This window comes from Erinaceus europaeus, chromosome 1 (assembly GCF_950295315.1).
Source record: "Erinaceus europaeus chromosome 1, mEriEur2.1, whole genome shotgun sequence".
NCBI classification, from domain to species: domain Eukaryota; kingdom Metazoa; phylum Chordata; class Mammalia; order Eulipotyphla; family Erinaceidae; genus Erinaceus; species Erinaceus europaeus.
In genome coordinates, this window is record NC_080162.1 from 35,683,010 (window position 1) to 35,705,179 (window position 22,170).

The 22,170-nt window shown below is 39.6% G+C and overlaps 1 protein-coding gene across 2 annotated transcripts in view; it reads left to right on the forward strand.

The window, feature by feature from the left end:
• Positions 1 to 1,757: 1,757 nt before the first annotated feature.
• Positions 1,758 to 22,170, forward strand: part of SYCP2 (synaptonemal complex protein 2) — an 84,426-nt gene continuing 64,013 nt past the window's right edge. Inside the window, exons 1-6 of one of the 2 annotated variants that reach the window (XM_060180752.1) lie at positions 1,758 to 1,911; positions 11,785 to 11,846; positions 17,033 to 17,176; positions 18,366 to 18,494; positions 21,473 to 21,577; positions 21,836 to 21,860. In XM_060180752.1, the coding sequence (XP_060036735.1) occupies positions 11,823 to 11,846; positions 17,033 to 17,176; positions 18,366 to 18,494; positions 21,473 to 21,577; positions 21,836 to 21,860 (427 nt within the window). In that variant the 5' untranslated portion in view covers positions 1,758 to 1,911; positions 11,785 to 11,822. Of the gene's footprint in view, positions 1,912 to 2,263; positions 2,353 to 11,784; positions 11,847 to 17,032; positions 17,177 to 18,365; positions 18,495 to 21,472; positions 21,578 to 21,835; positions 21,861 to 22,170 lie in introns of those variants that run through there. The other variant, XM_060180809.1, reaches the window with a different exon arrangement.

Sequence of the window (22,170 nt, forward strand, 5' to 3'; positions counted from 1 at the left end):
TTTATTTTTTAAACTGATTTTTAATTTTTATCTTTATTTATTGGATAGAGACAGTAAGAAATTGGGTGTGAAAAGAGTAATAGGGAGACAGAGATACACCTGTAGCACTGCTTCACCACTTGTGAAGCTTTCCCCTTGCAGGTGGGGACTGGGGGCTCAAACCAGGGTCCTTGTGCACTGTAACGTGCGTTCAACCAGGTGCACTACCCCCTGGCCCCTCTTTCCTAGTTTCTTATCCACAGTGTTGGATGCATTAAATATTTATATATTTGATTTCATATATCATATTTGATTGAATATTTGATTTCATATATCATATTTCATTGATTTTCTTAAAAAAGAATGAAGATGAAAAATTTAAACTTTTCTAAAATTTCTTTATTCCTCTTTTTTTTTTTTTGACTCCAGGGTTATTGCTGGGGTTCTGTGCCTGCACTATGAATCTACCACTCCTGGTAGCCATTTTTTGCTTTTTATTTTGTTTGTTTTTTATCTATTGATTCAATAGGACAGAGAGAAAATGAGAGGGGAGGGAGACAGAGAGGGAGTGAGAAAGAAACCTGCATAACTGCTTCGCTGTTTGTGAAGTGTCACTGCTGCAGGTGGGAAGTGGGGGTTCAACCCTGGATCCTTGTGCAGACCCTTGTGCATAGTACTATATGCCCCTAATCTGGTGCGCTGCTGCCTAGGCCTGGTAATTTTCAAATTCAGCATTCAAATATACACTAAGTCCCACATTCTCTGTCATGTCATAGGAATGTTCTCAGTAAGTGCTTGTTAAATTTAATTGAAAACTCAATTTTGATTAAGAGTGATAAGTTTACTCATCTAGTCATTTAAAATCCTATTTTACAGCCAGCAAGATAGCTACCTGGGATGCCTGCTTTGCCATGTGTGCTTCAGGGAAGCTTGGATGCTGTGGTGTCTTTCCCTCTCTCCTGTCTATCTGAAGTCAGCTTGCAGCAGTGAAATCCAATTATGACAAAATGATATTAAAAATCACTTCAAGATTAAAATGGATGATAGGTATCTTCCTCAATGTGCTAGTTTTCTGATGTTGACTAATCATGTTTTCTGAACATATGAAAAAAAGAGGGGGCTCTAACATTTTCTTCTCTTTAGAAATCAGCAAGGCAACAATTCACTACCTTTAATGGTTGAAATGCCTATTGGCTTTGTCCACTTCTGAATTGTTCACATATTATATACCCAGAGCATTTATTGCTTTAATCCTTTAAACCAACTTTCAGTGGAATCGTGCTAAACCCATGTTAGGAAAAATTTCTGCTCATTAACAAGTCTAGATGACTTCAACCTGCTGTTCCCTGGGCACAGTCCCTCACATCACTTGCTTTTAGGAACACACTTGGCTGAACATGGTTGGGCAAATCTGGCTGAACAGATTAAAGACAGGGCAAGATAAGATGGGTGATGCGTGGCCAGCCAGGGAGGCTGGCATGGGAGGCCAGAAATTGGCAGGGCAGTAGGCCAGGGCAGGTTAAGTGTCAGAGGAAGGGCCTGAAAATAGGGGAGGTTCACAGCCAAATGTCACCTCCAAAGTGCAGGGGGATAACCAGTAGCCCTGGTAGAGATTGGGGTCATTAATGGACTTGGTGGAGAGCCTGGAGGGGGCAAGGGCTGCAGCTAGAGGTGGGGGCGTGGCTTAACAGTCAAGGGGCGTATCCAGACGCTAGTGGGCGTGGTCTCTGTGGGGCGGGGCGGGGCGAGGCTGGGGCTTGGTGGTCATTCCAGTTGGCCTGGCGTGGCTTCTCCTGGCCTCTCCGAGAAAGTGGGAATCCCGAGTCACCATAGTTTTGGCTCGTGTTGTCCCCGCATGTGTGTGCAATCCCATCCAACCCTCGCTGGCGGTAGTGGGGTACCCGGGACAGCTGCCGTCCAGCGGCCAGGCCGGTAGGTGCATCAGAAGCTTCGGCCCACGGGAGAGCGGGACCTCAGGCGCCTGTTCTCTGGGGGTTCCCATCACCAGACATCGCGCCTTGGGGTCTGGGCATTTCTGGCAGCAGGGAAGCCAAGCAGCCAGCTGTAGGACTCCTGGTCTGGCTCATGGTGGGGCCGCTGAGAATTCACTTACCTGGGGCCGGGCCTCCTGAGGAGCCCACTACTGCGACCCTGCTCGGGCTGCGTGAGACGCCGGCAGAGCAGATGGGGTGCGAGGGGCGGGGCCTAGTTCTCCTGTGGCGATGATTGGATGCGGTGGCGCCGCACGTGCTGTTGATTGGGTAAGGGCTCCCAGCCCACAGCTCGAAGCTCAGTCAGGGTAGTTGAGGCGCGGAGGAGCCAGCCCTGGAGGCTGCGGTCAGGACTTCAGAGCTCTACAGGGATCCGCCTCTGGTGGACAACGTGGAGTTGGGCAGGTTTCCTTGTCGGGAGAGGGGGCGGTGGAGGGTGCGAGGTTTGTGTTTCTGGTGGGATTCCCAGGACTCGAAGGTGTGGCGGGAGTGAGCCAGCCGCTAACGGTTGAGCGAAGCCATTAGGCCCGTAGGGGTGGGGGTGGGGCAAGCTACTGAGGTGCGGACTCCTGGCCTCGCGCGATTTCAGGGCCTGAGGCAGGTCCGAGTGCGACCAGGCCAGGCGGTGTCGGAGAAACCGCGGGTCTGGAGGGGCCTGTGACGGTCATGCGGACACAGAGTCCAGCGTAGCAACGCAACTCCAGTTGCCGCTGTCATGGCGGCCAGAGCATCTGGAACAAGTTAGGCGGCCCCAGCCTGGCCCCAGGTGTCCGTCCATCTTCGGGAACCAGGTCACCATCCACCCCTCGGCACCGCACCAGCCCAGCCGGTCCCGGTGCTCTCAGCCCCCAGCCAGCCTGGCATCCACTGGAGCCACTGCCGGCCTCCGGCCTTTCCTCAGCCCCCACCCACTTCCTGCCGCCCATTGGGTCCGCTGCTCTGACGCTGGCCTACACTCAAGAGCCCAGTATGCTGCGCGATGTCCCCCTCCCTTTTTTTTTTTTAAAAAAAAATACAAATGTGTTTATTGCATTAAATAAAGGTGTGGTATGCTTATTCTAAATATGAAGGTGGGGTTATAGGGAGGACACCTAGGTCACACCGAGTGAACTCTTTAAAGCCTATATTTCCTTTTTTTTTTTTTTGAATTAGTGATTTAATAATGATTGTCAAGATTGTGGGATAACAGGAGTACAATTCCACACAAACCCCACCACCAGAGCTCCGTACCCCACCCCCTCCATTGGAAGCGTCCCTATTTCTTACCCCCTGGGAGTATGGATGGTCATTATGGGATGCAGAAGGTGGAAGGCCTGGCTATCATAATTGCTTCTCCACTGGATATGGGCGTTGGCAGGTTGGATCCATGCTCCCAGCCTGTTTCTTCCTTTCCCTAGGGGGCGGGGCTCTGGGGAGGCGGGGTTCCAGGACACATTGGTGAAAAGCATTAGAATATAAAGCGGAACAAATTGTTTAATAATCAGGAACCTAAAGGTAAGAATAGAGCAGATGAGGTTTTGGGTCTTCGTGTTAGAAGAAGCCAAGAATTCTAATTTAGGTATATTCGGTGGGTGCGATTCCCTTTTTGAGTTTTGTTAGTTTTGGCCCTGACAGGAAATGATAGACTTTGTTGTTGTGTGTGTTGTCCCCTCCCCTCGCCCCCCTCCCCCATTTGCTTCTCATTTGATTAGAAATGTTTGGGTGCCACAGAGAACACTGCATTGACCCCTTGCCTCTTTGTTTTGCATTCAGCGTTGAGGACAAAGGAAATGTTAAGCTGTTTGCTTTTAACTTTTTTAAATTTTGCTTTAAAATTTAAAATTTTGTTTTGATTTTTTTTTTCTATAATTTTTATTTATTGGATAGAGACAGCCAGAAATCAAGAGTGAAGGGGAAATTGAGAGACAAGAGAGACACCTGCAGCCCTTGCTTCACGACTTGCAAAGCTTTCCTTCTGCAGGTGGGGACTAGGGTCTTTAACCTGGGTCCTTGTGCACTGTAATGTGTGCATTCAACCAGGAGCACCACCACTATTGTAAATCCTTAGATGGTGGAAAGAAAATTCTATCATTTTTTATTTCCTGAAGGAATTACCTTATCTTTCAGCTGTAAATGTTTTACTTGTTTTGATATTATCACTTATACTACATTTTTGGCTTTTTTGCAATCAGTATTTCATTCAGCCTTGGGAGGAAAGTGAAAGTCACTAGATTGCTAGATATTTTCTTTTCTTTTTTTTAATATTTATTTATTCCCTTTTGTTGCCCTTGTTGTTTTTTTATTGTTGTAGTTATTATTGTTGTCATCGTTGTTGGATAGGATAAAGAGAAATGGAGGGAGGAGAGGAAGACAGAGAAGAAGAGAGAAAGATAGACACCTGCAGACCTGCTTCACCACCTGTGAAGCGACTCCCCTGCAGGTGGGGAGCCGGGGACTGGAACCAGGATCCTTACACCGGTCCTTGTGCTTTGTGTCATGTGCACTTAACCTGCTGCACTACTGCCTGGCTCCCTATTGCTAGGTATTTTCTTAAAAAAACAAACAAAACAAAAAAGTACTTGTGCAGAAGGGAATTGGGAAGGAAATTATTTATCAGCTTTATGTGAATTTTGACCTTACATTTCCTCTCTCTACTTTGTAAATTATTTTAGTTGCCTTGAGAGAAAAGCATAATGTGATTAAACAGGGTACACCAATACTTGCTGGCCTTAAGTCCATATGGATGCACCTTCAGATATGATTTAAGTGTTTATACTCTTCATAATTAGGTTTTCAATTCGTTAAATAAAATATGCTATGCAAGTTTCATAGATATGCCCTTACTGCCCAAACAGAAAAATATGTGGAAAACTGTTTTATGAGTTAAAAAATATTAAATGTGACTGAATGAATAAACACACATGTACACAAAATGTTGCTTTATTTTAGTTCTTCTAAAAGGTATGCAGTGTTTTCTCACTATGATTTAATTACTTTTCCATAATAGCTAATGTTATTGGGCACACCTTTTCATGTATTTATTTGCATCCAATTATCTTTTTTCCTGGAGTTTCACAGGGGACCACCACATGATCACAGAGGCACAGGTCTAACTTAAGCTACTTCAAATCAAACAACATCCAGGAAAACTTGAACCTGGAAGTAGCAAGGACAGATCCAAGTAACAAGTGAAACTGGCTTATACACAGGGCTGGCAAACTAGTCCCCTTGATACAAACAAAAAGCACATAGTAGGATGGCTCATAAAATTGTTTGTAAAAGACAACTGTGCTGTAAGACAAACATGCAGAAACAATTTTACAGGCCAAAGGAAGACTTTTAAAAGGTAGAACAGCTATCTCTGTAGCAAACAAAATAGACTTCAAGCTAAAAATGGTGACAAGAGACAGGGCCAATCATTATATAATAACAGTGAGAGCCAGTAAATCAACAAAACCTAACTCTCACCAACATTTAAGAAGCAGCCTGTAGGTAAAACAGTTCATAAAATGTAGAACTCATGATCTTTAGTTTGATCCCCACATGTGCTAGAGTCAAGCTCTAAAGTTCTCTAACAAATTAATCTTTGTCTTTTAAGTAAAAAAAGGACTAAAATAAAACAATATTTTGTTTGTGTGTATTCATTTTTCAAATTTTAGTAAAATATGCTAATTAGTCTCTAGGTCATTTAGTCTTATATTTTCTTTAGAAAACTACTGATAATAAAGGTTGTTTATGGAGCCATGTAGTGATACATCTGTTGAGTGCATACATTACATTGTGCATGGGCACAAGTTCAAACCCCCAGTCCCTAAGGGGCTGGAGTGTGGGGGTGTGGGTTCATGAGCTGTGAGCAGTACTCCAGGTGTATGTATATGTCTTTTTTCCTCTCTCTTCCCCTCTCCTGTCTTTATTGAAAATTAAAAAAATGAAAGGGGACAGAATGACCACAGGTAGCAGTAAAGTTGCTGTGCAGTCAGTGATATAATCCAAGATATAACCCTGTTTGGGGAAATTTTTTTTTCTTTCTGTAGCTTGGCTTATCATTCTTTTTCTAATGTCTTTTGAGCAAGAGCTCTTAATTTTAATATGGTACATCTTATCTTTTCCTCTAAGGTTAGTGCTTTTTTATAATCTGTTTAGTAAATCCTTACCACCTTGGTCATCAAGATGTTCTAGGAGTTTCATGATTCAACTTCTCACATTTTGAATTGAAATTCACTTAGAAATAATAAACAGATGTCTATCTGCAGACCTGTTTCACTGCCTGTGAAGCTACTACCCTGCAGGTGGGGAGTTTAATCCCTGGCACTAAACCGCCTTTTATAGACTATTCCAAGTCTATAAGCACAAGCAAGCAAGCCAGGAAGTACAGAAGCAAAACTCAAAGCTGTTAGCTCTTGTAGTTACAACCACAGGAGATTTTGAAACCCACTACCATAAATAACAATAACATTTTCAGTTAGAGCAGGTACATTGTTCAGGGGATTGAATATTTCACTCTGTATGACAAGAGTAGTCTGTCCTAGTTCTCACCTAACTTGTCTTTATCCACTCCAATTCTCTGTCTTCTACTTATCCACTGGTCTAATAACTTCTAATCTTATTTCCACTCTATTTTTGGTTATTTTTGTCCACTACACTGGTATTTATATTCCTTTGATATGTAACTTCATTGGCACTTAAATTTTTAATTATTTTATTATTTGTAAAAAGGAAACATTGACAAAACCATAACAAGAGGGGCACAACTCCACACAATTCCCACTACCAGAACTCTGTATCCCATGCCCTCCCCTGATAGCTTTCCATATTTTTTTTAAAGGAGACATTAACAAAACCATAGGACAAGAGGGGTACAACTCCATACAGTTCCCACCACCAGATCTCCGTATCCCATCCCCTCCCCTGATAGCTTTCCTATTCTTTATCCCTCTGGGAGTATGGACCCAGGGTCATTATGGGGTACAGAAGATGAAAGATCTGGCTTCTGTAATTGCTTCCCCACTGAACATGGGCGTTGACTGGTTGATCCATACTCCCAGCCTGCCTCTCTCTTTCCCTAGTAGGGCAGGGCTCTGGGGAAGTGGAGCTCCCAGGACACATTGGTGGAGTTGTATGTCCTGGGAAGTCTGGTTGGCATTATGCTAGCATCTGGAACCTGGTGGCTGAAAAGAGAGTTAACATACAAAGCCAAACAAATTGTTGACTAATCATGAACCTAGAGGCTGGAATTGTTCATGCAGATGAAGTGTTGGGGGGGGGGTCCTCCATTTTGGAGATAGCTAGTAGGCATATTTTAGTTATATTCCAAAGGGCCTGTGGCAATACTAGTTTTTTTTTTCTTCCCTGAGCCTGAAATCTGATATGTAGGTGGATCCAAATTATTGTCTGGGGAGGTGATGTCATGGCTGGAAAAAGGACCAGAAATCTGCATCAGGGAAGAGAGTAGCTCCCTAATATGTAAAAGGGGCATAAATCTTGTTGAATGTAAACCCCATCGATTTGATTTGGTCTGGGGCCCATTTTCAGTTTTGGAGCCTATGACCACAGAATGTGAGCTCATTATCTACAAGGATGCAGAAGTCACATAGGCTCCTTCGGAGCATGGAACATTCTCAACCCTTGTTGATCCAAGTTGATGGCAAGTTCCAATGGGGGCCCCACAAAGGGACCTATTTTGTTGATCTTGATAGAGATGACATGTAAAAATGCATAGAGGGATATATTTTAGGTCTAGGCCCATCATGTCTGTTTGGGAATCTCAGGACTCCCCAACTAGGGCCCCAGCTGATGGGGTGGCCTGATAGTGACTAAAGAATCATCATTAAAGTATTTCCGTCTCTTTCCCTTATTCAGCTTTTGCAGTCCTTGCTTTGCTAAGGTTAGCTTTGGAGTGAGTGAGAGGACCGTAATAGGAAATAGATGAGGAGGGTTTCTAAGTCTAAGTAGACACAATTTCATTATGTACTTTATACTGAATCACTGCAGACTATTCTGTACTTTTGCTTTCAGGTATATATTTTGCCCTAATTTATGGGTACATGTGAACATATGCCCTATCTCATGGGACCTGGTCTATGTCTAGGTTTTGAGACTTTGTTAGGAAGTGAAACATCTGGAATGGAATTAGAAAATACTATGAAAGTAAAAGTCTCACCTGAGTAAGGATGCTGAAGGGTTGTCATTCCACACCTGAAGTCTCTGGACAGTCTGAAGGTCTGTGCATGCTGAGGTGTTACTCAATTCGTTGATTAGGTTGTGATTGGCGATGCAATATTATTTGGTATGAATTGAGAGAAGCATGCAGGAAAGTGTGCCCCACCCTAGAGGTTCCATAACTAGGGGAAATATAGGCTCTATAGTTAAAATGTGAGGTTCGAGCTGTCTTAGGGTTCAAGAAGACAATAGATAGTTATTGTTGTAATCACATTATTTAGTAATTGGTTTAACGTTGAAAAATCCCTTTGTTAGGATTTGCTGTATCATGCCCAACATCACCATAATTTATGTCCTTTGACATTATTTGTATATAACTATACCACCGATTGCTTCTGTTCTCCCTTGTCTAGGATTTTGAGAGAGTCAACATATCAAAGACTCAGCCTATGTATTAAAAAGACTCAGCCTATGCTTTAAAAAGTTTGAGACATACAATCAATGTTTCCCCTCTCATATTAGTTAAATAGGGATGTATATGACTACAGATTAATAGGAGTGTACATAAACATCATTCGCACCACCGTTAGACTGAGTCCCATCCCACCCCACCCTCCACTGCCCCACCACCTGGGACCAAATATCCACCCTCACCCCAGGGTTTTTACTTTGGTGCCCTACCCCAATTTCAGTCAAATCCTGCTTTTAGTTTCCCTTTCTGTTCTTTCTCAACTTCTGTTGATGAGTGAGATCATCCCATACTCATCTTTATCTTTGACTTAGCTCACTTAACATAATTCCTTCTACCACCATCCAAGATGAGTTAGAGATGGGTTCACTGATATTCATAGCTGCATAGTATTCCATTGTGTATATATACCACAGCTTTCTCAGCCACTCATCTGTTGTTGGACACCTGGGTTGTTTCCAGGTTTTAGCTATTACAAATTGTGCTGCTATGAACTTAGGTGTACACATAGCTTTTTGGTTGGGTGTTATGGAGTCCTTGGGGTATATCCCCAAGGGAGGAATTATTGGGTCATATGGAAGGTCCATGTCTAGCCTTGTGAGAGTTCTCCAGCCTGCTCTCCACAGAGATTGTACCAATTTACATTCCTACCAGCAGTGTAAAAGTGTTTCTCTGTCCCCACAACCTCTCCAGCATTTGTTGCTGCTGTCCTTTTTGATGTATGCCATTCTCACATGGGTGAGGTTGTATTTCAGTATTGTCTTTATTTGCATTTCTCTGACAATCAGTGACCTGGGGTAATTTTTCATGTGTTTGTTAGCCTTTTTGGTCTCTTCTGTAGTGAATGTTCTGTTCATATCCTCTGCCCATTTTCGGATGGGGTCATTTGCTTGTTTGTTGCTAAGTTTGCTGAGCTCTTTGTATATTTTGGTGATTAGCCTCTTGTCTGATATACGGGATGTGAAGATTTTCTCCCATTCTGTGAGGGGTCTCCTTGTTTGTGTGATAGTTTTTTGTCTGTGCAGAAGCATTTCAATTTGATGTAGTCCCATTGATTTGTTTCTGTTTTATTCTTCCTTGCAATTGGGTTTGTATCATCAAAGCTGTCCTTGAGGTTTAGGTGGGAAAGTGTTCCACCAATGTTTTCCTCTAAGTATTTGATACTTTGTGGTCTAACATCCATGTCCTTGATCCTTTTGGATTTGATTTTTATTTCTGGTGAGTTTCACAAGGTGGTTCAGTTTTATTCTTCTTCATGTTTTGACCCAGTTTTTCCAGCACCATTTATTGAACAGAGTCTCCTTCCTCCATTTAATACTTTGGGCCCCCTTATCAAAGATTAAATGTTCATAGGTGTGGGGGTTTAGTTCTGGGCTTTCAATTTTGTTCCACTGGTCTGTATGCCTTTATTTAATTTAAGGTGTCAGAGATGATAATGGCTGTTCCTGCCTTTTTTTGTAGTCCATTAGGCTGTGTGATAGTTTTCCATCCTTTCACTTTAAGCCTGTGTTTGTCTTGTTGGGTCAGCAAGCAGCATATGGTTGTGTTGTGTTTTCTGATCCATCCTCCCACTGTGTGCCTTTTAATGGGGTAATTTAAGCCATTGACATTATTGATATTATGGATTGAATGTATTATAGTGCCATTATTCAACAGTTTTTTATTTGCTCTGATATATGGCAAGTATTATAGTGATCTTCTTGTTTATAAGAGATCTTTTAGAACCTCTTTCCGGGCGGTATTGGTTATGGTAGCCTCTTTTAACTGTTGTCTGTCTGAGAAGGTTTTGATCCCTCCCCCTAGTTTGATAGCCCTTTCCTCCATAGTTGTCTTCATTTCTGTGATTATTAGGTTTATTATTGCTTGCATGCTTTTCTTATCTATGGTTACTTCTGACTTATTTGGAGTTTCTTCTGGGCTCCTGTCTTGATTCATTGTGGTAGCAGTTTTATTTGCTCTTGATTTAACAATTTTTTTTTATTGATGTGGTTTTTATTTTTCTGTTCTGTCATTCTTCAGTTGTTGTGTTTTGACTACAAGCCATGCTATACTAAAGACCTTTATGACAAGTGCAGTCATTAACCTCAAAAATTACAATAATAGTAACTGAAGCAAGGATTGATGCAGTTCAATCAATACTTTTCAGTCAAACATCACCTCTAGTCCAAGAAAAAATAGCAATGAAGCAAAAGAAAAAGAAAGAGACAGGAAAAAAGGGAAAGCAAAAATAGACAATTATGCAAACCTACTGTCCACTATTATTTCTAGGGATAGAAAGGGGGGAAAGGGAAGTAGAGTAGACACACACACATAGAGTCCACTTTGAGTCAGATTTCTTCCCCACAGTAATTCACAAGTGAGTATCAGTGAATTCAGAAAAAAAAAAGGAGGTAGGAAGAAAAGAAGAAAAAAGGAAGAGTAGTGAAAGGAAAGTTTTTTTTTTTTTTTAAATTTAGCTAGGAGGCAGGAAAAAGGAGAGTGGAGAAAAGAGGTAGGGAGAAACAAGTTCCTCTCACAATGGACAGGACACCTAGTCACCTAGCAATGGAAAAGACAACAAAGGTTAATTTTGGTCAACCTAAAAAAGGTGGATGGAAAAGGGACACATGTATATAATAATAGTAGTAATAAAATAAAATAGAATAGAAAACCCCTAATTTTTATTTTTTTTAAATGAAAGGCAAAGATTCTGCTTTCTCACAGTGGAAAAGTATACTTAACTGTTCTTTCTTTCCTTTCATTGTTTGTTTCTATTTTCTCATATTCCTTCTTCTTTAATACTATACTTGTACATTCTTCTCTTCTTAAATGTTATTACTGTCTTGAATGTCATTTATACATTAACTGATTATTTTTCTCCTTGTTACCAAAGTTGAAACAAGTATAGCAGTTCTATTGAAGGAGAACCATGTCTTTATTTTTTCACTAACTAGATTTGTAGTCTTTGGCCAGGACTTTTGACATTTTATGTAATGTATAAAGTGGAAGAATTTGAATACTCTTCAGAATTCCTTCCAGAAAATTCATTGGCCAGATTCAAATAAATAATAGTAATTACAAGTACAAAAAGCATCCAGCGAAAAACTTAGATTGTCATATATGTTGCCTTTGGGATAACCAGCAGTACTTACTTCTATACCAAGATTTTAAAGCTGTAAACATATTGATCAGATTGTAAGATAACAGAAAGTATGTTTTCTTTTATAGGTGTTTGTTTTGTTCTACGGGTTTAAAACTAAGTCAAAATGCCAGTAAGACCAGATCTCCAGGTATGTAGCCCTAAAGATATTAGGTGCCTTATAAGGAAAGACAAAGCTTCTTTATTATTATTATTACTATTATTTATTTTCCCTTTTGTTGCCCTTGTTGTTGTAGTTATTGTTGTTGATGTCATCATTGTTGGATAGGACAGAGAGAAAAGGAGAGAGGAGGGGAAGACAGAGAGGGGGGAGAAAAAGACAGACACCTGCAGACCTGCTTCAACACCTGTGGAGTGACTCCTTTTCAGGTGGTGAGCCGGGGACTCGAACTGGGATCCTTATGACAGTCCTTGCACTTTGCGTCATGTGTGCTTAACCTGCTGTGCTACTGACTCCCGACAAAGCTACTTCTAAGATAATACAAGTGTTAAATCCTTTTATTTTTTTCAAAAAAAAATTTCAGAGGTATTATTAACAAAGTAAAGAAGATGTGAACCATACCTTTAAAAGACAGCAATGGAACTGAATAATGTTTAATTTATTCTTGGGTATTTTTATGTTAAGTTTTAAAAATATTTCCAGATTTTTATACTTATATCTAAATTAGTTAAATAGAATGTAAATATATATTATTATAAAATAAGATTAAAATTATAAGATTTTGATTAAAATAATATCTTTTAATACATCTATTATGTTGGCAAGTCATCATTATGTTCTGGTGATCTGATTACAGTATGAAAATTACTTTGGGGGGGCTGGATGGATAGTGGCACACCTGGTTGAGCACAAATGTTACATTGCACAAGGTCCTAGATTCAAGTTCTTAGTCCCCACCTGCAGGGGGAAAATTTCAAGAGTGATGAAGCAGTGATACAGGTATATTTCTGTCTCTCTTTCCATCTCTGTCTCTGCCTTCCTCTCAATTTCTGGCTACCTCTGTCCAATAATAAATAAAAAGATAATAATTGTAAATGAAAGAAAATTACTTATGTTGTGGGATAAGATTTCATAAGGCTGTAAATACATAACATTATGAATTTATGTTTTCATACATATACATGTATGCACACACTGAAAATTCACAAAATTGTTTTCTTCACTGTCATTTTATTGTAGCGTGGATGAAAAAAGAACATCTCTGCTATTGATGAACTAGACAATGTGAATGAGAACCTGCTTTTATTACAGGTTATTTCTCTTAAAAATATAGCTTTCAAGAACCTATCCACAACACTGAGGATTTTTATGTATGTCTTTCTGTGTATAGTAGTAATGCTTAATTTTTATTAGTTAGCTACCTTTCTCTTTCCTTCCTCCCCTTCCTCCCTTGCCTAGGGCTTCACCATTCCAAATGTAAAGTAGTGCACTATCCAAGCAAGCTATTCTACCTGCCCTGCTCCCTTACCTTCTAGTGTTATCTCTGGGGCTTGGTGCCAGTACTACAAATCTATTCTTCTGGTGCCTTTTTTTCCCTTTATTTCTTCTATTTTATTCAGTTAAGAGAAAGAAATTGAGAGAGTAGGGGTAGATAAAGAGGGAGAGAAAGATACCTGCAGATCTACTTCACTGCTCATGAAGAGTCCCAGCTTCAGGTGTGGAGCAGGGGCTCCAAGCTCAGTCCTTGTGCAGGTCCTTGGCAGTAGTATATTGTGTGATTAACCAGGTATAACACTGCCTGTCCCACCTGCTCTGGTTGCTAATGAAATAAATAAACCTCTTTAAGAAGTTGAATTATAAGCATGAAACTACAACCTTGGAAACATAATTTAAAAAAATATTGTTAACATATTTTTAAATATTTCCTTTTTTTCATTTCTGTACTTATTATTGTTGTTGTTATTGATGTTATAATTGGATAGGTCAGAGAAAAATGGAGAGATGGGGAGAGAAAGACAGATACCGGCAGACCTGCTTCACCACCGGTGAAGCAACTCCCCTGCAGGTGGGGAGCCAGGGCTCAAACCAGGATCCTTACTCTGATCCTTGTGCTTTGAGCCACATGCGCTTAACCCACTGTGCTACTACCTGACTCCTGGAAACATTTAATTTTAAGTCATTATTAATTATAAAAAAGGACACAGGACTTTGGTGTTAGGTGTAATGACTTACACCATGAATTGCTGTGAAATCATCTCTGATATTTCAATTTTGTAAACAACTGTTATTTCACTCATACAAATTATAAAACGTTGTATCAAAAATGTGATAAGTGAGGGCCAGGCGGTAAGTAGTGCACCGTGTTAAGCGTACATATTGTGAAGGAACCAGCACAAGGATCCCGGTTCAAGGCCCCAGCTCCCCACCTTGCAAGAGGGGTTGTTTCACAAGTGGTGAAACAGGTCTACAGGTGTCTTTCTCTCTCCCTCTCTATCTCTCCCTCCTCTCTCAATTTCTCTCTGTCTTATCTAACAACAATAACAACAACAATGGAAAAAATATGGCAGACAGAAGCAGTGGATTTGTAGTGTAGGCACCCAGCCCTAGTGATAATACTGGAGTAAACAAACAAAAAAAAAAGTGATAAGCTAGGCTTTAATTGATATTGTCAGTTATGACAAAGTTGATTTTACTTTTTAAAATTATCTTTACTTCCTTTTATTTTGGGGTAAAGACAGACACTGAGAGGCTGAGAGGAAAGGTAAGAAATAGGGAGGTCAAGAGAGAAACTTGCAGTGTTGCTTCACTGCTTGTGAAGCTTCCTCTCTGCAGTTGGGACCATGGTCTTAAACCTACATTTTCTTTTTTTTTTTTATTTTTTATTTAAGAAAGGATTAATGAACAGAAACATAAGGTAGGAGGGGTACAACTCCACACAATTCCCACCACCCAATCTCCATAACCCACCCCCTCCCATGATAGCTTTCCCATTCTCTATCCCTCTGGGAGCATGGACCCAGGGTCGTTGAAGGTTGCAGAAGGTAGAAGGTCTGGCTTCTGTAATTGCTTCCCCGCTGAACATGGGCGTTGACTGGTCGGTCCATACTCCCAGTCTGCCTCTCTCTTTCCCTAGTAAGGTGTGTCTCTGGGGAAGCTGAGCTCCAGGACACATTGGTGGGGTCTTCAATCCAGGGAAGCCTGGCCAGCATCCTGGTGGCATCTGGAACCTGGTGATTGAAAAGAGAGTTAACATATGAAGCCAAACAATTTGTTGAGCAGTCATGGATCCCAAGCTTGGAATAGTGGAGAGGAAGTGTTAGGGAGGTACTCACTGCAAACTCTAGTGTACTACTGCTTTCAGGTATATATTTTGCAGTAGTTTATGGATACGTGTGCACATAAGCTCTCTCTCATAGAAACTGGTGTATATCTAGGTTATGGGACTTTGTTAGAAAGTGAACTACCTGAGATGAAATTAGAGTGTACTATAAAAGGAAAGGTCTCACCCGAGTAATGAAGCTGAAGGGTTGTCATTCCACATGTGAAGTCTCTGGACACAGTCTGAGGTGAAGCATGTTGAGGTGGCAATCGTTGCGTTGGTTAGGTTGTGATTGGCAGATGCAATATTATTTGGTTTGGATTGGGAGATGCATATGGGAAAGTGGGCCCTATCCAAGGTTTCCAGGACTGGGGGAAGTAGAGGCTTTATAGTGGAGATGTGAGGTTCCTGCTGTCTTAGGGTTCAAAAAGACAATCGATAGTTAATGTTATCATCACATTATTTGGTAATTGGGTTAACTTTGAAAAGTCCTTTTGTTATGGTTTGCTGTACAGTATCCAGTATCTTGTATATAGCTGTGCTATTGGATGCTTCTAATCTACTTGGTCTAGGCTTTTGAGAGAGTCCGCATATCAAATACACAGTCTATATATTACAAGGATTCAGTTTGTGTTTTGAGAAACTTTGAGACATACAATTGATTTTCCCCCTCTCATATTAATTTACTGATTTATATGTCTACATTTTGCTAGGAGTATACATAAACACCATTCCCACCACCATAGGACTGTGACCCATCCCTCCCGCCCACTCCCACCCCCCACTGGCCCAGGAAGCTGCATGTCTACCCCTCACCACAGGGTTTTTACTTTGGTGCCCTACTTACAATTTGGTCAGGTCCTGCTTTTAGTTTCCCTTTCAGATCTTCTTACTCAACTTCTGTTGATGAGTGGGATCATCCCATACTCATCTTTATCTTTCTGACTTAGTTCACTTAACATAATTCCTTCTAGCTCTGTCCAAGATGGGTCAGAGAAGGTGGGTTCATTGTTTTTGATAGCTGCATAGTATTCCATTGTGTATATATACCACAGCTTTCTCAGCCACTCATCTGTTGTTGGGCACCTGGGTTGCTTCCAGGTTTTAGCTATTATGAATTGTGCTGCTATGAACATAGGAGTACACACCTCTTTTTGGTTGGGTGTTATGGAGTCCTTGGGGTATAACCCCAGGAGAGGAATTACTGGGTCATATGGAAGGTCCATGTCTAGCCTTCTCAGAGTTTTCCAGACTGCTCTCCACAGAGGCTGTACCAATTTACATTCAAACCTACATTTTCAACCACAACATGTATACTCTATCAGATGTACCACTTCCCAATCTCTGATTTTATATTTTTAATATTTATTCATTGGATAGAGATAGCCAGAAATCGAGAGGGAAAGGGGCAAAAAGAGAAGGCAAGAGAGAACTGCAGCCCTGCTTCACCACTCACAAAGCTTTCCCCTTGCAGGTGGGGACTGGGGACTTGAACCTGGGTCCTTGTGTATTGCAGCACGTGCACTCAACCAGGTGTGCCACCGCCTGGTCCCTGATTTTATTTTTTATTTACAGGTTTCTATTGAATTCAACAAAGTGACTTACCAGTAAAATACAAGAATTGAGAATTCAGTAGTTTTATTCTATGTAGAATTTCACTATAAAAGAATGTCTTGGGACCCAGTGGTGGTGCACCTGGTTGAGCACACATGTTACAGCACTCAAGGACCCAAGTTTGAGCCCCTGGTCTCCACCTGCAGAGGGAAAGCTTTGCAAGTGGTGAAGCAGGGATGCAGGTGTCTCTCTTTCTCTCTCCCTCTCTATCTCCCCATCCTCTAGGTTTCTGGCTGTCTCTGTCCAATAAATAAAGACAATAAAATAAAAAAAGAATGTCTTACCCAATTACTGCAATTTGATAGTAGGCAAGTTTTAATAAATTAATTGTTATTTTACAACTCTTGAAAATGTTTATATGAAGACAGTTCTTAAGTTATGTGATTGTACAGAGTGGTTAACTTTTGTTTCTATTTAATATATGTACCTTTATATTCTCTAGCACTTAGAAAAATGCATTGATGATGCTTTAAGAAAAAATGATTTCAAGCCTTTGAAAACTCTTTTGCACATTGACATTTGTGAAGATGTGAACATTAAATGCAGCAAACAGTTTTTATACAAATTGGATGATCTTATATGCAGGGTAAATATTCATCATTTGCTGAATGATATTTAAAACTATTAGAGTCCTACATTTTAGGAAAAGTACATCTTTTGAGGACATGAGTAAAAGCAAGGCTTTGACACTTAGAATTATTTAGTAAGTACTGAATTGCACTATTTGCTTTTTTTTTTATTTTGAGGGGAATCCCAAATAATCTATTGAACTAATGATATATAACAATCTGTGCTCATGTAATGTTGTAGTACTAATTGTTATCCAAAATTAAGATAAAAATAGTTTACCTCTTTGAAGTTTAAATAATTTGATCTATTTTTGTTTTTGCCAGAGCACTGATCTGCTTTATGGTTTATGTTGGTACAGGGGGATTGAACCTAGGACTTTGGAGCCTCAGGCATGAGAATCTCTTTGCATGACCATTATGCTATCTATTACTGCTTAGTCTTTTTTTTAATACCTAACAGCATATTGTTTCTAATATAGATAGTATTTGCAGTTTGTAAAAATGAGCCAAATAAAAACCATTCAAAATTTTGTAGTTGCTTTATCATATACAAGTACTTTTTGTGTATGAGAAAAGGTGGCTGTTGATAGTCTCTAGTATCTGAGATTTGTTATTTATATAAAAGACTGAGTACAAATATGGAACTTTCTAGAACAGAAGATAACTGACTTATTCTTTTTTAAATATTTATTCGCTTTTGTTGCCCTTGTTTTATTGTTGTAGTTATTATCGTTGTTGATATTGATGTCGACATTGTTGGATAGGACAGAGAGAAATGGAGAGAGGAGTAGAAGACAGAGAAGGGGAGAGAAAGATAGACACTTGCAGACCTGCTTCACCGCCAGTGAAGTGACTCCACTGCAGGTGGGGAGCCGGGGGCTTGAACCGGGATCCTTACGCCGGTCCTTGCACTTTGCGCCACTGCGCTACTGCCCAGCTCCGATAACTGACTTATTCTATCGTAATGTGGAATTAGTTTATACAGAGCTACACTTATATCTTGCTATTAGCCCTTTGTTGCATGGGAAGGTTAGGGAAGTTACATTTTTCAAACTACTTTTTTATCCTTGCAATATGGAAGTTATGTCAATGGCTAATTTTGTGGATTGAAGAGAATTAGTAAAACTAGCACAATATCTACTCCATACCTTTTTAATAAAGGACTATTTGTGTCTACAGATATTAAATATACAATTTTTCTTTCAGGAGCTTATTAAGAAGGATGCTCACACTGTTTCAGCAATTTTGGTTTCTATTGGAAGATATGGCAAAAATATTACTATTTTAGGACAAGCTGGATTTCTCACTATGATAAAACAAGGTCTAGTCCAAAAGATAAGTATAAAATATATAACGTTTGTATTATGGAGATGTAATAAAAAGTGTGCTTTCTGATAAAGTGAATAATTTATCAAAAGATTTTTTTTCACATTATAAAGTAATATAAACCCTATACATTTTTTTATGGGGCATAGTGCCTTTGCTATTTCACCACTACTGGTGGACTATATGTTTTTTTGTTTGTTTTTCTTTTTACTAGATAGAGAATGAAAGATAGATAACACAGAACTGCCCCCCACCACCACTCATTTAAAATCTTCTTGGCATGGTGCTTTTCTGTATGGTGATGGGATGGAGCGGGCTGGGTGTTGAACCCTGGTTCTCACCTGGTAAAGTTTCCAATAAACAAGGTGAGCTCACTCTCACTGTCTAAAAAATATGTATATTTTTAAAGTTTTCAAAATATTTAAAGATTATTTTAGTGAGAGAATTGAAGTATAATTCTGGAATATATATTGCCAAGGATTGAGCTTAATACCTCACACATGCTAGTCCTGCACTTTATCACTGAGTTGCCTCCTCAGTCAGTTGCCAAAATACATTTTTATATTCTGTGGTAGATACTGCAAAGATATATCAGAAGGAAATTGCATACACAGCCTCCTTTATGGGAATTTAGGGACAACAGAATTCCTAAGATACTTATTTGTTCTCTCTGTAGCTCATCTTAGACACACTATGACTTTTTCTATATTTTTGATGGTCTCCCATCCAAGATAATTAATTTTTGTCAGTAAATTCATTTTGAGACTCTGCAAAATAACTCACTTTGATAGTGAATATCCTTTGACTTAGTTTTGGATCCAGTTTCACAGCATTGGTAGAGTTTCTGTGGTGTGTTGTTTTTCACTGTATCTGAAAAAAAACCAGAACAGTAGGGAAGATAACAAAACTTTTATTAATACATACCAGCCAACTAAAGCATTGCCTGGGATGTAGAGCATTTAAACATAATTGATGTTAAATATGCTTACTAACAATGTAAATGTATTGAGTTATTATTTAACATGTACTTGAGCTAGTAACTTGAAGGAGAAACTAAAGGTTTTCCTTTTTTTAATTTTAATTTATTTATCCCCTTTTGTTGCCCTTATTGTTTTATTGTTGTAGTTACTATTGTTGTTATTGATGTCATTGTCGTTGCATGGAACAGAGAAAAATGGAGAGAGAAGGGGAAGACCAAGAGGGGGAGAGAAAGATAGACACCTGCAGACCTGCTTCACTGCTTGTGAAGCAACTCCCCTGCAGGTGGGGAGCTGGGGGGGGTCAAACCGGGATCCTTATGCAGGTCCTTGCACTTTGCACCACGTGCACTTAGATTTTCTTTTTTAAAATTTCTTTATTGGGGGTTAATGGTTTTCAGTTGACAGTAAAATACAATAGTTTGTACATGTATAGCATTTCCACATAACAATACAATCCCCACTAGGTGGTCCTCTGTCATCATGTTCCAGGACCTGAAACTTTGTCCAGAAACTAAAGGTCTTCTAAGTGCAATTAGGATTAACTTCATTCATTCCCGACTAAACAATGGGAAAATTTAATAGCTACAAATGAAGATGCTTTTTTAAAAACACTTTATTATTTTAATATTTATTCCCTTTTGTTGACCTTGTTGTGTTATTGATGTCATTGTTGTTGGATAGGACAGAAACAGAGAGAGGAGGGGAAGACAGAGAGGGGGAGAGAAAGATAGACACCTGCAGACCTCCTTTACCACCTGTGAAAAGACTCCCCTACAGGTGGGGATCCGGGGGCTAGAACTGGGATCTTTAAGCTGTCCTTACACTTTGCGCCACCTGCACTACTGCCCGACTCCCATGAAGATGCTTTTTTTGTTTGTTTGTTTAAATTGCACCAGTATTATCACTGGGGCTTGATGCTAGCACTACAAATCCAGGGCTCCTGGAAGACATTTTGTTCCATTTTTTCTTTCTACTTTATTTTTTATTTAAAATTGATAGGGAAGGGAAGATAGGGAAAAAGAAAGATAGACACCTGCAGACCTCCTTCACCGCTCATGAAGCAAGCATCCTCCCTACAGGTGGAGAATGGTGGCTCAAACCCAGATCCTTGAGCATTATAATAATGTTCTTTTTTATTTTACTTCAATTTATTTATAAAAAGGAAACAGTGACAAACCTATAGGATAAGAAGGGTACAACTCCACATAATTCCCACTACCAAAACTCTGTATCCCATCCCCTCCCCAATATCTTTCCTATTCTTTAACCCTCTGGGAGTATGGACCCAAGGTCATTGTGGGATACAGAAGGTGGAAGGTCTGGCTTCTGTAATTGTTTCCTTGATGAACACAGGTATTGACAGATCGATCCATACTCCCAGCCTGTCTCTGTCTTTCCCTAGTGGGGTGGGGTTCTGGGGAATTAGAGCTCCAGGACACATTGGTGGGGTTGTCTGTCCAGGGAAGTCTGGTTGTTTTCATGGTATCATCTGGAACCTGGTGGCTGAAAAGAGAGTTAACATATAAAGTCAAACAAGTTGTTCATTAATCATAAAAATAAAAGCTGGAGTACAGCAAATGAAGAGTTGGGGGGTTCTCTGTTTTGTAGGTAGCTAGTAGGCATATTTTAGTTATATTCCAAAGGGCCTGTGGCTATACTAGATTTTTTTTTCTTTTCTTGGATCCACCTACACATCATATTTCAGGCTCAGGAAAAAAAGAAAAGATAATATTCTCTTAACCGAGTATACCACAACCCAGTCCCCTGAAGATGCTTTTAAAATCAGTAACTTATTTTGGTATAGTACTGGAATTATGTTTTTTTATCCCTAGACCTATGGTTTATACCAAGATAGGAACTAGGAATATAGCTTAATGGTAGAGTGCATGTTCTGTATATATGACACCCTGGGTTTGATGCCTGGCACCAAAATGAAAAGTATGTATAAATAAATACAATCTTAGGATTGAACTAAAATTAACTATTACATACATGTCTTTTTTTTACATGGTTTCCTGGTTTGAAAAGTCCAAGGAAATTATTCTAAGTCGAGGAAATTCAAAAGATGAAACTGTTTTAAACATGGTGGAAGACTTATTTGATCTTTTGATGGTAAAGATAACATTAACTGACTTTATAAAGCATGCATTCTATTTTCTCAGAGCCTAAAAAGTCATTAACAGACTTGTTAGTGATTTGGTTGGATTAGTCTATTCAGATAAAGTATTTATTCTCGTTACTATAACTAAGTGGTTAGTTAATAAGTTTGATAATTATGTGGTAAATTAATATGTAGTCTGCTATTTTAGTAACATAACTAATAATTCATAATAAAAGATCATAGATTATAAATATTCTTTTTCTTTTCAGATCATACATGACATCAGTGATGAAGGTATAATAAAGTTTTATTTGTCTTTTTATTAATGATTTAACAATGTTTTACAAAACTATAAGATTTCAGTGGGATTATTTCATAACTACACATAGTATGCATAAGTTACCATACCCTCCAAAGTTCTGTAACCATCATTCCATAACCACTAAACTCACACAGTCCTAGAGATAATTTGACTACTTTCTTTTTGCATGTTCATTTGCTTTTTGTCATATCTTCTCCATATGAATGAAACCATCTGTTAGCTGCCCTTCATTTTCTTATTTCATTTAGCATAATAGCCTCTAGATTAAAAAATTTATTTCTT